General features: G+C 42.9%; 1 protein-coding gene across 5 annotated transcripts in view; it reads right to left on the bottom strand.

The window, feature by feature from the left end:
• Nucleotides 1–18,489, bottom strand: part of LOC126249805 (UNC93-like protein) — a 448,375-nt gene that overhangs the window by 62,352 nt on the left and 367,534 nt on the right. For all 5 annotated transcript variants that reach the window (XM_049951504.1, XM_049951499.1, XM_049951502.1 and 2 more), the window contains one exon: nt 16,205–16,472. In XM_049951504.1, the coding sequence (XP_049807461.1) occupies nt 16,205–16,472 (268 nt within the window). The remainder of the gene's footprint in view (nt 1–16,204; nt 16,473–18,489) is intronic.

The following is an 18,489-nucleotide window of genomic DNA, read 5'->3' as shown; positions in this document are numbered from 1 at the left end:
AACTGATGATGGTCGAAGTAGAGAGGATATAAAATGTAGACTGACAATGTCAAGAAAAGCGTTTCTGAAGAAGAGAAATTTGTTAACATCGAGTATAGATTTAAGTGTCAGGAAGTCGTTTCTGAAAGTATTTGTACGAAGTGTAGCCATGTATAGTTTAGACAGGAAGAGAATAGAAGCTTTATAAATGTGGTGCTACAGAAGAATGCTGAAGATTAGATGGATGCATCACATAACTAATGACGAGGTACTGAATAGAATTGGGGAGAAGAGAAATTTGTGGCACAACTTGCCTAGAAGAAGGGATCGGTTGGTAGGGCATATTCTGAGGCATCAAGGGATCACCAATTTAGAATTGGAGGGCAGCGTGGAGGGTAAAAATCATAGAGGGAGACCAAGAGATGAATACACTAAACAGATTCAGAAGGATGTAGGTTGCAGTAGGTACACCGAGATGAAGAACCTTGCACAGGATGGAGTAGCACGGAGAGCTGCATCAAACCAGTCTCTGGACTGAAGACGACCACAACAGCAACAACAACAACATGTTTTGTTCTGACACTAGGGTCGTTGTCAACTGCAGCAGGAATTGCCGCCTTCGTCGCTGTGTTCTCTTCGTTATAGGCCTCATCCACGCGAGTATCAAGCTTAAATGCCCCTTGTTCCCTGAAACAACGAACAGTGGCTTCAAACGTTTACCTGTCGCGGCGCCTTCGTCCTGGAAATATCTCTCGGTACAAACGCCGAGCGCGAGGGCCATTGTCGTCGGTTAATCCGTACATCAAATGGGCATCTGCCATTTCTTCATTAGTGTACATTGGCATTGAATGAGCCAAGTCTGTGACTAATTGTACGTAGTAACCCGTGTGCTTGTAACTGTCGTACTGATCGCTGGAACAGTTTATGTTATCTGTAAACAAGCAATTACTTACGGTGTATGGCAACAGGGACATGTAAAACAAAACACTGGCGCTGCACAACGTAACCAGACGTCACCAAAAGTGCATGTTCCCCATGGTTCTAACTGTATCTTCTTGTGTGTCTCCCATGATTAATGAGTTGGAGAAAATGAGTTGTGACATGGAAACAAAGCGTTTCCAGACCCAAGTTCTTCTAACATAATTTCCTCGTCTATGTGTGAGGAATGTGTCCTGCTATTTGTGCCGTACATTTTTGTTAGAACCTGTATACGCGCCAAGGACACACATCGCGCTTGTCTCGCTTGTCAATCCCAGAGGTACACAAAATCTCTTTCCAAGCCCACCTTCCCCTTTCTTTTCCACAACCATTGAAGCAGCTCAACCTGCCGCAACGGAGACGCAAGAATACCTGTATACTGAAGCACGGTGGTTAAAGCAGATCAGCTTGGATTTCTGCGTGCTTTGCAAACTTCACGGAACCAGGTCAGCCTGCTGCGAATGACAACAGGTTGTTCTATCGATCCAGCGTGACTAGCCAGATATGCATAAGCGTAGGTAGCTTCACTGCAGCTCATTTATCACAATGGCGAAAGCAGCAAAATGAACAAACCAAACGTGAAGGAGACTGAGGAGGAATTAAGAATCGGGGAATATATACCAGTCGCGAAACAGAGCCTAAGTAATGCAAGGGAAAAGATTCGTGTGTTTATGAACCAGCTTCAAATGGCTCAAATGGCTCTGAGCACTATGGGACTTAACTTCTAAGACCATCAGTCCCCTAGACTTAGAACTACTTAAATCTAACTAATCTAAGGACATCACACACAGCCATGCCCGATGCAGGATTCGAACCAGCGACCGTAGTAGCAGCGCGGTTCCGGACTGAAGGGCCTATAACCGCTCGGCCACAGCGGCCGGCGAACCAGCTTCAAACGAATCGGCAGGTGTCTAGCAATGAAAGCCGTGTTCTTAGTTACTATACACTCATTCGGGAACCTCAGGTATGTTATACATGTTTGTAAATTTGACCAGCTGTTTCCTCACACCACGAATATTTTGAAAGAGGACAAAGCGGTAGCGGCTGACAAGTGTGTAGAAATATGTGCCAAGGGTTGAAGCCACTTAGCAAAATATAGGCTTCCTAAATTTAGGGCTATCATAGACTGAAGTACGGAAAGAATGTGGCTCAGTGGATATTAAAGACTACAATCTGGTGGTATGCAAAGTAGTGCGAAGATTAAGTTAGAATGAAAAGTGAACTAAGTATTTGCTAAAATGCATTTTGGGAATTTAGAATAAACTGTTTTGGCTCTCTTAGAATAAATTCAGCGAAACCGCAATACACAGTTTGAAAAAAGTAATTAAAATTAGTATGATCGTGGTCATATTTGGCTGAAACATGCTAAGGTTGCAGAAACTAGACTTTCGAAATCTTACTTTAGTTGGCGTTGCAGTGTAACAGACATCTTCAGATTCTTAAGTGCGAAGGATCTCGACTTTTAGAGATGGTACTGCCTATTACAGAAAATGTGTATTAGAGGTGTCTGATGATAGTTCGAGTGACAATAGCCAGAACTAGTAGAGAAAGGGTGAAGTTCCAGGCAAAACCGTTCATTTCAAAATAAAAAAGCAAGACCGAAATACGCGAAAAAGAAAGAAAGGACAAAGAGTCCACCGTTCTCTGGCCTAGAAAGACCCGAAATGAATATATATTTCACTGAGACACGTTGTGTGATATTCGGGTGAAATAAGACATTTCATCAAATTCCGGATCCTAAACGTAACACTACATTCAAAGCGCACAGGATAAACTGCTACGCAGAGTAGTACAGCGGGAAGACGGGCAGGGATGTAGGACTCCTTTGGACTGCTTGGGTTGGCATAGCTTCGCTTGAACACTTTGGAGAAAGACCAAGTAAAGAAAATGAAAGCTTCTTGGATACAGCAATCACAAAAGATAAATAACCAACACTCGCTCAGGTTTTATAGGAAAATCACCACACTGGACATAATAGTATACCAGTCATCTAACCATCCACAGTTCCAAAAACAAGCAGATCTGAGATACATGCTCCACAGTCTGAACACAGAACCTCTCAATAGACACAGCTACAACAAGGAACTAGACGAAATAATACAAATAGCAAAAGATAATCGGTACAAAGAAGCTCCAGTTTCAATATTGAATAAGAAAATCCAAAAAAATGCAAAAATGAAAAAAAAACACAAAAATCTTGGGACCCACAATGCCCACCACACACCACCAACAACAACACCACACGCACATAACAACAAAACTCAACAGACAAGCCGGTACACATTCACATTCGGAAACAAACTGACACACACAATTGTTAACATCTTTAAGAAACAAGGAGTAAAACTAGCTTACTACAGCAATAAATCAATACAAAATATCTAAGGTTCAAATGGCTCTGAGCACTATGGGACTTAACATCTGTGGTCATCAGTCCCCTACAACTTAGAACTACTTAAACCTAACTAACCTAAGGACATCACACACATCCATGCCCGAGGCAGGATTCGAACCTGCGACCGTAGCAGTCGCTAAAATATCTAAGGAAAGAAGATGACTCTGATATATAGAAAAATCTGTGTAGATGTACTGATGATTGTTTTAACGTCGCCTGCGAACAGATAGCGTAGTGGCGTAGCTACCGGAGTCCTGTCTACCCATTAATAGGGAATTCTCGCAGCCAGAAGGCTTAGAGTGGTGCCACCATGTAAGGTAAACAGGTAAGCATGTTACGGAGACGCACTCGCATTTCCTACGACCAACTGAGCGGGCTTGAACTTTATCAAATTGAGAGCTTCCGATCACGTGAACATTTTCACACCCGTAGACGAGTTTCTGGACGTTCACGCAGCACAGACCCCCGCCAGGTTCGTCGTATTGTGAGGGCAGCGTTGACAGCTACCACAGCCAAGATAAGAGGGCTTGTGTCAATAGAAACTGTTGCGAACCGGTTATTAGCAGTGGCACAATAGGCGCGCAGATCTCTAGTCCCCTTTCCACACAGCATCGTGGTGCATGGCTTGGCCGACGGGGTGGCCGAGCGGCTCTCGGCGCTACAGTCTGGAACCGCGCGACCGCTACAGTCGCAGGTTCGAATCCTGCCTCGGGCATGGATGTGTGTGACGTCCTTAGGTTAAGTAGTTCTAAGTTCTGGGGGACTGATGATCTCAGAAGTTAAGTGCCATAGTGCTAAGAACCATTTGAACCAGTTTTGCATGGCTTGACTGGTGCCATCAGAGGCTCACTTGGTTGAAGGAATGGCGCTCCTGATCATCAGCGATGAAAGTAAATCCTGTCTACGCACAAGTGATGGTCGTTTACGTGTACAGCGTAGAGTTGATGAGCGCTGTCTCGTAGAGTGCATTCGTCCTAGACACACTGGTCTCACACCAAGCCTTAGGGTAAGCTGTAACTCTTTTTCACCTTTGATGTTTCTGGAGTGGGCGCTAACCAGCGCACGGTACGTGCAGAATGAGGTTGGACGCGTTATTTTGTTGCTCTTGTAACAATAAGGTGATGTGTTGTTCCAACAGGACAATGCTCGCCTACACACTGCCCGTGAAACTCAGGGCGCAGTGCAAGACGTGCAACAGCTTCCCTGGCCAGCACGATCTCCGAATTTGTCTCCAATCGAGCACGCGTGTGATACGATCGGACGAGAAGTGACTCGTCAACTGTTACAGAACTACGTGATCAGGTCGAGCATGCGTGGAGTAACGAATCCCAGGACATTATTTTCCAACAGTTCCGCACTGTCGCTTGATAAACAAAGTAAGAGCCTACGGAATATCAGACCAACTGTGTGGCTGTATTGAAGGAAGAAACAGAATACAGCATGTTGTTCTCAATGGAGAGACGTCTACAGATGTTAAAGTAACCTCTGGCGTGCCACAAGGGAGTGTTATGGGACCATTGCTTTTCATACTATATATAAATGACCTAGTAGATAGTGTCGGAAGTTCCATGCGGCTTTTCGCGGATGATGCTGTAGTATACAGAGAAGTTGCAGCATTAGAAAATTGCAGCGAAATGCAGGAAGATCTGCAGCGGATAGGCACTTGGTGCAGGGAGTGGCAACTGACCCTTAACACAGACAAATGTAATGTATTGCGAATACATAGAAAGAACGATCCTTTATTGTATGATTATATGATAGCGGAACAAACACTGGTAACAGTTACTTCCGTAAAATATCTGGGAGTATTCGTGCGGAACGATTTGAAGTGGAATGATCATATAAAACTAATTGTTGGTAAGGCGGGTGCCAGGTTGAGATTCATTGGGAGAGTCCTTAGAAAATGTAGTCCATCAACAAAGGAGGTGGCTTACAAAACGCTCGTTCGACCTATACTTGAGTATTGCTCATGAGTGTGGGATCCGTACCAGGTCGGGTTGACGGAGGAGATAGAGAAGATCCAAAGCGGCGCGTTTCGTCACAGAGTTATTTAGCAAGCGTGATAGCGTTACGGAGATGTTTAGCAAACTCAAGTGGCAGACTCTGCAAGAGAGGCGCTCTGCATCGCGGTGTAGCTTGCTGTCCAGGTTTCGGAAGGGTGCGTTTCTGGATGAGGTATCGAATATATTGCTTCGCCGTACTTATACCTCTCGAGGAGATCACGAATGTAAAATTAGAGAGATTCGAGCGCGCACGGAGGCTTTCCGGCAGTCGTTCTTCCCGCTAACCATACGCGACTGGATCAGGAAAGGTAGGTAATGACAGTGGCACATTAAGTGCCCTCCACCACACATCGTTGGGTGGCTTGCGGAGTATAAATGAAGATGTAGAATTGTACGATAGACTGGTTCAAAAATGGTTTAAATGGCTCTGAGCACTATGGGACTTAACATCTGAGGTCATCAGTCCCCTGCAACTTAGAACTACGTAAACCTAACTAACCTAAGGACATCACACACATCTAAGCCCGAGGCCGGATTCGAACCTCCGACCGTTGCAGCAGGTAGACTGGATTCCACAGTCAGCGCCTGCATATGGACTGTTGCAACAATAATTCTTGAGTGAACTAGAAACATTCTTCCGGGAGTGTATATACGCTACTGGCTGTTAAAATTGCAACATGAGGAAGAATGAAAAATAAGGAAGTTTTAATTATTGTGCATATGGCTCTGAGCACTATGGGACTAAACATCTATGGTCATCAGTCCCCTAGAACTTAGAACTACTTAAACCTAACTAACCTAAGGACATCACACAACATCCAGCCATCACGAGGCAGAGAAAATCCCTGACCCCGCCGGGAATCGAACCCGGGAACCCGAGCGTGGGAAGCGAGAACGCTACCGCACGACCACGAGATGCGGGCTATTGTGCATATCAGCATAGTAGGAATAGTACACGATTAAATTTGTAGGTGAGCTGGACGTCTGCAGTGTGCGAAGATTAGTACACTGAGCTGCTACTTATAGCAGCAACCACTGCTCGAGCCTGGCTGGGCATCGAATCTTTTCGAGCTTGGATGAAAGACCCGGATGCAGAGCTCCATACCACTTCAACTCTATGCCAGAGTTCATCGATCGCAGTGTATGACGAGCGGAGGTGTGCTGGTCTCTAGGTAATCCATGACAACCGTTTTCTGTAAGCGAGACATCAGGAGACTGTGCAGGACAGTGCACAGTCGAACACCCTCTCTATCGAAGCACGTCAGGAGGCACGCGCTTTGCGTGGTCTTGCGTTATCTTGTTGAAAGATGAAGTTAAGGAGGTCTGGAAGACGGGTCAAACATACATCAGCTACTGTCCAAATTTTGTACTATGACAACCAGAAGCGTTTTTGTTGTGTACACATAGGCACCGTATATAATCACACCAGGTGGTGGGCTCGTATAACGGTGGCTAATTCAAGTTTGTTCTTTTCGAAGCCTCAAGATGCGGATACTTCCATCGTGATGGTGTAGGCAGAACCGAGACTCGTCTGAAAAGGCAAGGCCAGTGTTGTAGTTGAGCACATCACTGTTGGCGCATTTCTCTCCGCTGCCGTGTTGAGGGAATCCGGAACAATAGCCATGGTGCTGAGAGTCCGTAGTGGCCCAGACGCCGTTTCACTGTTCATATGGACATTTGTCTCGCTGCAAGCAAGCCATTTTCTGACTAAATGCTCGTGACGTTCCTGTGTGGTCGAGGGAACAATATAGTCTCCTCTCTCGCGCTACTCTCTTGGAGCCACTGAGATCCTGCAGGGAACTGTGTATGGTTCTCCCGGACACATCGATTTCATATTCATGTGACTGTCTGAGGATCCCAACCAAAGCGAGCGGCAATGTTGATGAATCATAAATCGGAGTGTTGACGATCAGCGACCCCGTCGTTATGTTCAAATGTGTGTGAAATCTTATGGGACTTCACTGCTAAGGTCATAAGTCCCTAAGCTTACACACTACTTAACCTAAATTATCCGAAGGACAAACACAGACACCCATGCCCGAGGGAGGACTCGAACCTCCGCCGTTACCAGCCGCACAGTCCATGACTGCAGCGCCTGAGACCGCTCGGCTAATCCCGCGCGGCCCCGTCGTTATCGAATTCCGACACGTGCTGGTAGAAATATCTCCTCCTTACTCGAGAAATAATTCCATCTTCTCACAAACAACCAACATGGTGTCGCTATTTGAAGAACCAGTAGTGTATTATGTTGTCTGAAGAGAGAAACCGTGCAAATACAATATAAGAGCAGAGACAAAGAATTATCCTGAAACATTCCCTTTCTAATCTTAATAATTCGTGACTATAAACGTGGTTTTCCATTGTTTATGTTGTTTATTTAGAGACTGTTGTTCCATCGTTCCACAATACATTTACAGAACTGTAACAATTTTGTTGAACCCTGTAGAGTTTAAGACATTTGAGTATCCAGCATCATATCATACACATACGTTCTGTACTATACCCACTCTACTCTTAGATGTAACCTGTGTTGGTTGGCAAACTCTAACATTATTTTAATGACGAGTAATATCTCCTGTCAGTAATGTGATTCCTTATTAAAGTCTTTCTGTTCCACCGGTTGGTCATGTTGGTATATTTTGTTTCATTTCCTACAGCCGCTATGATGAGTTTGTAGGCTACATCAGTGGTAGGCGGGTATTCTTATATAATTTGCTGCATGCGCTTTGGATAGTAGTTATATCACAACAGAGCTCAGTCACACAGAAATCTACTTGTCCTTGTTGGAAACATGAATTAACGCTGTTGTTAAGCATTAGTGCACAGGCGTCAGTTTTTTAACTATATTAGTTTTTTTTAATGTTATCGATTTCGGAGATTTATAGTTCTCATATTATTTACTTTCTTTCTTCACATTTCCTTCGGTGATCCTATCCGTTATGCACAGGACCAAAGAAATATTGCAAATTGCATTTTGTTCCCATTTACTTATATTGTTCAACCTTTGAGAGTTCTCGTAACTGTCCACCCAGAACTACTCTACCTCTTTAATGCGAGATAAATGAAATGAAATGTCGTGTGACGAGGGCCTCCCGTCGGGTAGACCGCTCGCCTGGTGCAAGTCTTTCGATTTGACGTCACTTCGGCGACTTGCGCGTCGATGGGGATGAAATGATGATGATTAGGACAACACAACACCCAGTTCCTGAACAGAGAAAATCTCCGACCCAGCCGGGAATCGAACCCGGGCCCTTAGGATTGACAGTCTGTCGCGCTGACCACTCAGCTACCGGGGGCGGACAATGCGAGATAACTGAGCTGGAAAAATCTTTATTAAGCCCGATCCTAAAAACCTGTTGTGCTTACGGAACATCTGATTTGATTTGAATCTCCTAATTCTCTGGGCATACGCTACAAAGTTTTCATAATTTTTTCAGCGGCAATATTTCCATAATTACTTCTAGTAATATTATACGTTCGTTCATTATCCAGAATTTTTAAACTAGTTTTCGTTGTAATATTAATGTCATTGATCCTTTCTGTTAAGAGGATTAAATCTTTGCGGATAGTAGCGATACGGAAGGTAAGCCTCTTTACTCAAAGTGCTTCTTAATACCCTTTTCCACTGTATCTCTGCACACGAATTGATTCCATTTTCCTTAAACTCGGGTGAGTTGTTATAGATCTCAAACCATATACACATTTATTATTGTTAGTATTATTATTATTATTATTATTATTATTATTATTATTGTTTAATCATTTTATACAGCATTTAAACAAGGTTAGGTAGTTTTCTAATATTTATTTATTTATTTATTTATTTATTGTTCCGTGGGACCACATTAAGGATAAGACTCCATGGTCATGGAACGAGTCAATACATGAAATTATAACACGATTGTAGAAACAGATAAAATGAACTATAAGAAACGTATTCAGGCGACAAGTCGTAAGTTTAAATAAAGAAAATCAACAATGTAACACTGGAATTTGCTTAATTTTTTAGCTCTTCCAGGAGCTCCTCGACAGAATAGAAGGCGTGTGCCATGAGGAAACTCTTCAGTTTAGACTTAAAAGTGTTTCGGCTACTGCTAAGATTTTTGAGTTCTTGTGGTAGCTTATTGAAAATGGATGCAGCAGAATACTGCACTCCTTTTGCACAAGAGTCAAGGAAGTGCATTCCACATGCAGATTTGATTTCTGCCTGGTATTAACTGAGTGAAAGCTGCTAACTCTTGGGAATAAGCTAATATTGCTAACAACAAACGACATTAAAGAAAATACATACTGTGAGGGCAATGTCAAAATTCCCAGACTATAGAATAGGTGTCAACAAGAGGTTTTCGAACTTACACCACACATAGCACGAACTGCCCGTTTTTGAGGCAAAAATACCCTTTTAGAATCAGAAGAATTACCCCCAAAAATAATACCATATGACATAAGCGTATGAAAATATGCGAAGTAGACTACTTTTCGTGTTGAAATGTCACTTATTTCAGATACTATTCTAATGGTAAATAAAGCAGCATTTAATTTCTGAACAAGATTCTGAACATGGGCTTTCCACAACAGCTTACTATCTATTCGAACGCCTAGGAACTTTAACTGTTCCGTCTCGCTATATAATATGCCCATTCTGTCTGATCAAAATATCAGTTCTTGTTGAATTGTGAGTTAGAAACCGTAAAAACTGAGTCTTACTGCGATTTAGCATCAAATTATTTTCCACAATCCACGAACTTATTTCATGAACTACATTATTTGATAATGTTTCAATATTACACACAAGATCCTTGACTACCAAGCTGGTGTCATCAGCAAACAGAAATATTTTTGAATCACCTGTAATACTAGAATGCATATCATTTATATAAATAAGAAACACCAGTGACCCCAGCACCGACCCTTGGGGAACGCCCCACTTAACAGTGCCCCATTGGAACTGAACATCACTACCACTCTCAATATTGCGGAGAATTACCTTCTGCTTTCTGCTCTTAAAGTAAGAGGCGAACCAATTGTAAGCTACTCCCCTTACTCCATAATGGTCCAACTTCTGCAGTAATATTTTGTGGTCAACACAGTCAAAAGCCTTCGTTAAATCAAAGAAAACACCTAACGTTCGCAACCTTTTATTTAATCCGTCCAAAACCTCACAGAGAAAAGAGAATATAGCATTTTCAGTTGTTAAGCCATTTCTAAAACCAAACTGTACATTTGACAGCAAATTATGTGAATTTAAATGCTCCAGTAACCTTGTATATACAACCCTCCCGATAACTTTAGCAAACACCGATGGCATAGAAATAGGTCTATAATTGTCAACATTATCCCTGTCTCCCTTTTTATAAAGTGGCTTCACTACCGAGTACTTTAATCGGTCAGGAAACCGACCACTTCTGAAGGAAAAGTTACAGATATGGTTAAGTACTGGGCTAACATACATAGAACCATACTTCAGACTGGTTCTCTTACCAAACCAAAGTATGTTTAAGTGCCTCTACATTTAATATTGCTGTACTAAATGTTCGACACACATCAGTCATATTGTGTGTGATGAAATCAGCATTAGAGATGTATAGAGAAAACATGCTGAATTGAGGCTTGAATCTGACTTAGCTTACCTGCAGCATAATAAGGAACCATTTACTTTGCCGGTGGAGCGGAGGCTTGCATTGAAAGGGTACAGTACCGCCCGACATTGAAAATAGGTACAACATACTTCATTATTTTTGTCAGAACAACACATTTTTTTATAAAATAACTAAATTTCAATTAATACAGCGAAGCCGGATACCAGTGTGGGAAAGAATGACAGTTTATTTATTTAATTGATCAAATGTGCACTCCCACAAAATAAATCCCTACATCCAGTTTGGTGAGATCTGTGAAATGAATGAATGTATGGTCGTCTGCTAACCGCAGATAGTGAATGTGAATATATGATCATCTTTGAGTCGATCCTTTGGCCACCTTTGGTGGGACCAAAGAGATGAAATTTACCTGAGCTTTGAGCGCCTGAAATGTGGCTGACCAATACGGTAGCAAGGTGCTCCCCCACTTCAGCAGAGGTGCGAGAGGACCTCGAGAACGGCCATGTTTCAGCACTCTGCCGCTGGATCTTGTGCTGTTAAGACCTGTTTTAGTGGTGCTCCGTAATGACAAAAGAGTGGAGACATGGTATGCATGTGGAATATTTAAGAGTAGTTTGAAATAATAATTTCTCTATTTCAGGAACTTTTGTGGGGAGGATTAAATGTCAGGCAGGTAATATTAATGGGATTGTAGTAATCTTCGGAAGTGACCAATGGTCACAATGAAACCACGTGTAGCAATAAGTTGAAATACTTCCGTGTGCTTAAGTTAAGCTGAATTACTAGCGTGTGTACAATAAGTTGAAATATTTAAGAAATGGCGTGTGCAGGACTTGAAATTAGAGACGAGTACTTCCACGTGGAGAGTACTGTGTGAGTCTCAATCTGTGTATGAGACAAAGGATAAAGAGAAGGACTCGTCCATGGTATCAGTTGAGGACTCGCGTGTGTGATGAATATGTTCTTAATATTACTTTGCGTGGTATGATTCCGTGTGACGCTAGATTCAAACTCAGAGAGAAGCAAGGTGAGTCGGCCGTCTATCCAGCAACGCCACTTGGCTTGCATTGCACAGGAAGACGTGCAAATATCTCCAGAGTTCATAGTAGGAAAGTAGAATTCCAAAGTGGGTCAGTGTCGTGTGAAGCTGGGATAAATACTAATTGAAGTGGGAAAGCTGAAAGTGATAGTGTTGTGACTATTTAGTGTTTTGTATTCCATGTCGTAGTGTGGTGTATGTCATGTAATTTGGGTATGTGTGGTTTTCATGGGAGAGTAGCAAGGTAGTTTCAAAAGATTAGTGGGTTATGCCTGTTCCTTCGGTACCGCTCGGTCTGGAGGAAAGTTTCGTGATGATGATTGTGAGAGTCGAAGTGTGAGGTATAATAAAAGATCCACCATCCTATCCAGAAAGTGCACTGTAGCGTTAAATAATTACGAGACCATAATATAGAGATTCACCAATGTAAAGCCATGCCCACTGGGCGAAATTTCTCATGTGTTATTGTTGTAGGTTATAGAATTTGTGTGTTTAGGTTATAGAATTTATCGGAATAAATAAGATAGTGAAAAGAAAAAGACTGGTGGACTATTCCTTGGAATTGTATGTTGTCATGATGTCCCGAATTTATAATGTGTGCGCCATTCATATTCAGTGCGGTGGCCACGTGTTGATAAAAGCCGTCAAATAAAAAAAAAAAAAAAAAAGAAAATGTGGTATTGCCAGTGCGTAGTGAACAGTCAGAGTTCTGTAAATCACTGATAGTCAGATGTGCGTTTCCGTTGCGTATTATTCATACAGGAGGATAATTTGTAACTTAATTGTAAGTACGAGAGTTCATGTTACTCGATAAATAAGAATGAATCCACTCGCTTGGCAGACCACTCATCTTGCAGGCCTGACTGCTTGGTGCCACAGTATGAGCAAGGCATGTGGGTGCCTCTCAGCATGCCTCAGCGATACAGATAGCCGCACCGCAGGTGCAACCACAACGGAGGGGTATCTCTTGAGAGACCAGACAAACGTGTGGTTCCTGAAGAAGGGCAGCAGCCTTTTCAGTAGTTTCAGGGGCAATGATCTGGATGATTGACTGATCTGGCCTTGTAACATTAACCAAAACGATCTTTCTGTGCTGGTATTGCGAACGGCTCAAAGGAAGGGGAAACTACAGCTGTAATTTCTCCCGACGGCTTGCAGCTTTATTGTATGGCTAAATGATGATGGCGTCCTGTTGGGTAAAATATTCCGTAGATAAAATAGTCCCCCATTCGGATCTCCGGACGGGATTACTCAGGAGGAAGTCGTTATCAGGAGAAGCAAAACTGGCATTCTGCGGGTCGGAGCGTGGAATGTCAGATCCCTTAATCGGGCAGGTAGATTAGAAAATTTAAAAAGGGAAATGGATAAGTTATAGTTAGATATAGTGGGAATTATTGAAGTTCGGTGGCAGGAGGAACACGACTTCTGGTCAGGTGAATACAGGGTTATAAACACAAAATCAAATAGGGGTAATGCAGGAGTACATTTAATGATGAATAAAAACTCGGAACGCGGGTAAACTACTACGAACAGCGTAGTGAACGCATTATTGTAGCCAAGATAGACACGAAGCCCACGCCTACCATAGTAGTACAAGTTTATATGCCAACTTGCTCTTCAGATGAAGAGATTGAAGAAATGTACGATGAGATAAAAAAAATTATTCAGATAATGAAAGGAGCCGAAACTTTAATAGTCATGGGGGACTGGAATTCAATAGTAGGAAAAGGAAAAGAAGTAGTAGGTGAATATGGAATGGGGGTAAGGAATGAAAGAGGAAGCTGCCTGGTAGAATTTTGCACGGAGCATAACATAATCATAGCTAACACTTGGTTTAAGAATCATGAGAGAAGGCTGTATACGTGGAAGAGACCTGGAGACACTGGAAGGTTTAAGATATATTATATAATGGTAAGACAGAGATTTGGGAACCAGGTTTGAAAGTGTAAGATACTTCCAAGAGCAGATGTGGACTCTGACCACAATCTATTGGTTGTGAACTGTGGATTAAAACTGCAAATAGGCGATAAATTAAGGAGGTTCAGGGGGAGCACTAGGAAACGATTGTCAAGAACGGGGGAAAGAAATACAGTAGAAGAAGAATGGGTAGTTTTAAGAGATGAAATAGTGAAGGCAGCAGGGTGAAGTAGGTAAAAAGACGAGGGCTAGTAGAAACCCTTGGGTAACAGAAGAGATAGTGAATTCATTTGATGAAAGAAGAAAATATAAAAATGCAGTAAATAAAGCAGGCAAAAAGAAATACAATGGTCTCAAAAATGAGATTAACAGGAAGTGTAAGATGGCTAAGCAGGGATGGCTAGAGGACAAATGTAAGGATGTAGAGGCATATATCACTAGATAGATATTACCTACAGGAAAATTAAAGAGACCTTTGGAGAAAAGTGAATATCAAGAACTCGGATGGAAAACCCGTTCTAAGCAAAGAATGGAAGGCAGAAAGGTGGAAGGAGATTATAGAGGGTCTATACAAGGGCGATGTACTTCAGGGCAATATTATTGAAATGGAAGTGGTTGTAGTTGAAGATGAATTGGGAGATACGATACTGCGTGAAGAATTTGACAGAGCAATGAAAGACCTAAGTCGAAACAAGGCCATTAGAATTACTGATAGCCTTGGAAGAGCCAGCCATGGGAAAACTCTACCATCCGGTGAACAAGATGTATGAGACAGGCGAAATACCCTCAGACTTCAAGAAGAATACAGTATTTCTAATTCCAAAGAAAGCAGGTGTTGACAGGTGTGAAAATTACCTAACTATCAGTTTAATAACTCACGGCTGCAAAATACTAACACGAATTATTTACAGACGAATGGTAAAATTAGTAGAAGCTGACTTCGGGGAAGATCAGTTTGGATTCCGAAGAAATGTTGGAATACGTGATGGAATACTGATCCTACGACTTATCTTAGATAATAGATTAAGGAAAGGCAAACCTACGTTTCTGGCATTTGTAGACTTAGGGAAAGATTTTGACAGTGTTGACGGGCATACTCTCTTTCAAATTCTGAGGATGGCAGGGGTCAAATACGATGAGCGAAAGGCTACTTACAGTTCGTACAGAAACCAGATTGCAGTTATAAGAGTCGAGGGGTATGAAAGGGAAGCAGCGGTTGGGAAGGGAGTGAGACAGGCTTGTAGCCTGTCCCCGATGTTATTCAATCTATATATTGAGCTAGCAGTAAAGGAAACAAAAGAAACATTTGGAGTAGGAATTAAAGTCCATGGAGAAGAAATAAAAACTTTGAGGTGTTTCGGTGACATTGTAATTCTGTCAGAGACAGCAAAAGAGCTGGGAGAGCAGCTGAACGAAATGGACAGTGTCTTGAAAGGAGGATATAAGATGAACATCAACAGAAGCAAAACGAGGATAATGTAAAGTACTCGAATTAAATCAGGAAATGAGACACAAAGTAGTAATTGAGTTTTGCTATTTGGGGAGCAAAATAAATGATGATGGTCAAAGTAGAGAGGATATAAAATGTAGCCTGCAATGGCAAGGAAAGCGTTTCTGAAGAAGAGAAGCTTGTTGACATCGAGTATAGATTTAAGTGTCAGGAAGTCGTTTCTAAAAGTATTTGTATGGAGTGTAGCCACGTAATGGAAGTGAAACGTGGACGATAAATAGTTTAGACAAGAAGAGAATAGAAGCTTTCGAAATGTGGTGCTACAGAAGAATGCTGAAGATTAGATGGGTAATAACTAATGAGGAGGATTTGAACAGAATTGGGGAGAAGAGGAGTTTGTGGCACAACTTGACTAGAAGAAGGGATCGGTTGGTTGAATATATTTTGAGGCATCAAGGGATCACCAATTTAGTATTGGAGGGCAGCGTGGAGGGTAAAAATCGTAGGGGGAGACCAAGCGACGAATGCATTAAGCAGATTCAGAAGGATGTATGTTGTAGTAGGTATTTTGAGCTGAAGAAGCTTGCACAGGATAGAGTATCATGGAGAGCTGCATCAAACCAGTCTCTGGACCGAAGACAACAACAACAAAGGCTTAATGAAAGGCCTAGTGATCTCACCAGCCTTTCGTAAGCTGCGAATGATTTTAGACTGCAACTACTAATTGCATATCGTTTCTCTTGTGTAGTTAGTAGCTAGTAAAAACAATTTTTTAAGAAAAAATTATTCTACCAGCAGATTTACTGTTGTGCGAACATTGCGAATAGTCTAGAAGGCACCAACCGTTTATTTGGACAGCCCAATGTCCGTCTGCTGCGCCGAGCAGTCCCGCTATGATGAAGTATACTGCCGTGTGCGAAGGGGCTGGCTTCCAAAGCAGCATGGCAATCATTACAGCCAAGTGTGCCAAGCCCACTACGCACACCAGCAGCAGGGAGCCGACCTTCTCCATCAGCCAGCCTGTGACCAGCGCGCCCCCAGAGTTCAGCAAGCCATACAAAACGATGACGAAGCCAATCTGGGAGATACCCCACGCGCACGCGACGAAAGCCTGTAACACAAACAGTCACATATGTGTATTCCCTTTGTTTCACTGTTATGTTTGATACGATCGACGCCACAAGATATTAACCCACAAAGCTATTATTTAACGTTTATTTATTTCACAAAGCGTATGACTCAGTGGTCAGAGATACACAATTCAATGTCACGAATTTCAGACCTGTTATCCGGAAACTCTAAATAGGTCGTACGTATTCAGTACTAAATGTAACATGCAGTGTTTAATATTATATACAAAGTATCCCAGAAATGTTGCGACGAACTTCTAGGGGAGGTGGAGCACATCATAAGGATTAATAATTGCATAGCAACCCATGGGCACGAACGCCAGGGTGGTGTGGTAGCGGAAGTATAAGGTTCAAATGGTTCATATGGCTCTGAGCACTATGGGACTTAACATCGGAGATCATCAGTCCCCTAGAACTTAGAACTACTTAAACCTAACTAACCTAAGGACATCACACACATCCATGCCCGAGGCAGGATTCGAAACTGCGACCGTAGCGGTCGCGCGGTTCCATTCTGAAGCGACTAGAACCACTCGGCCACACCGACCGGCGGAAGTCTAAGATCGGATAGGAAAGAAGACAATGATTCATTTTAAGCATTTATCAGACATAATGAGTACACATGGTGTACGACATGAATACTGCTCTAGCATTACAACAGATGCTCAAAGTTTGCACCGTCACACGCCACGCATATCTCACACCGATGAAGGATTGACTGCCGGACACGCTCGAACGCGCCTCTTTGACTCTAGTAGCTCGGCAGACGATTCTTGCAACGATATCCATTTCAGACTCCACAGGATCGCGATACATGAGAGATTTCATGGATACCCACAGAAAGAAATCAAGACTCGATATATCCATTTAATGTGGCTGTCAGGGAACTGGTCCACCACGCCCAATTCATCGATGCAAGAATGACCTGTTCAAATGAGTACTAACAGCCAGTCGAAAATGATAGGGAACCCAAGCTGCGCCTCACATTTGCTGGAACATCTCCAAGCAATCCACGAAGAACCTGTTGCAGAAAGGTCTGATAATTCGTGGCGGTCAAGCGGGATGGTGAAAGGTGCGGCCCGATTAGGCAGTCGCCGACTGAACCCGCCCACACCTTAACTGTGAAGCGATGTAGAGCCACGTCATCCTGCACAAAGTTAGGTACCCACAAATGCTCATTGAGGTGATTAAATACGCCATCCGTCGTGAATGCAGCCTCATCAGTTAACGACGCATAAGCTGGGAACTGCACATTTCGGCCACTTCGATGCACAAACTACTGTGGGGAAAGCATACCTGGAGGATAGTCATCGTGGTGCGATAACCGCGCCCTTCGGAGATAACAGGTGTGTATGGGCTCTGCGTGCAAAACATGCTGCACACTGCTACGAGACATTCTGAAGCCCGAGGCAATGGCACGTATGCTAGTACTCGGATTAGTCTGCAAAGCATCCAACAACCTATCTTCCCTAACGACCTAAGTAGCCATGCCACTTCTTAATGACCCATACTCGCACACATTTCGATGCAGGCAAACTGTGGTGCGGTTGATGTCTGTCTGGGAAGTTTTCTCGATAAATGCGATCAGCGGCTCGTCCACTGCAATCAGCTGTTCCGTGCTTTTAGTGAATGTCTGCAAGCTCATCCTTGGTATACGGTTACATGCTCCTCGTACGTTGGTTAGTGCTCGAAACAGCAAATCATCACGTTCCCATCCAGTACTCTCGTGTATAGCACCTTGTAGCGGCGCACAAAGGGGTATTTCGCCCTAGAAGCTGTCTAAAATTCCCCTGTTCAAAGGCGAGTAATTCCCGGAAATCATAACTTCCAGCGAAAGTCTGATACATGGGATACTGATGAAAAGCAGGGTGTCATTTGCTTATTGTGCACTGATAAGAGGTAGAGTGTAGTTTGCAGTGCATCTATATTTACGTGTCGTTTGCAGTGCATCTCAAGCTTCTCTAATGGCTTGAAACCACTCTGCGTTTTTGAATGTGT

The sequence above is a fragment of the Schistocerca nitens genome, chromosome 3, assembly GCF_023898315.1.
Source record: "Schistocerca nitens isolate TAMUIC-IGC-003100 chromosome 3, iqSchNite1.1, whole genome shotgun sequence".
NCBI classification, from domain to species: Eukaryota; Metazoa; Arthropoda; class Insecta; order Orthoptera; family Acrididae; genus Schistocerca; species Schistocerca nitens.
Note: the sequence above shows the minus strand (reverse complement) of the source record. Positions and strands in the feature narration are given on the sequence as shown.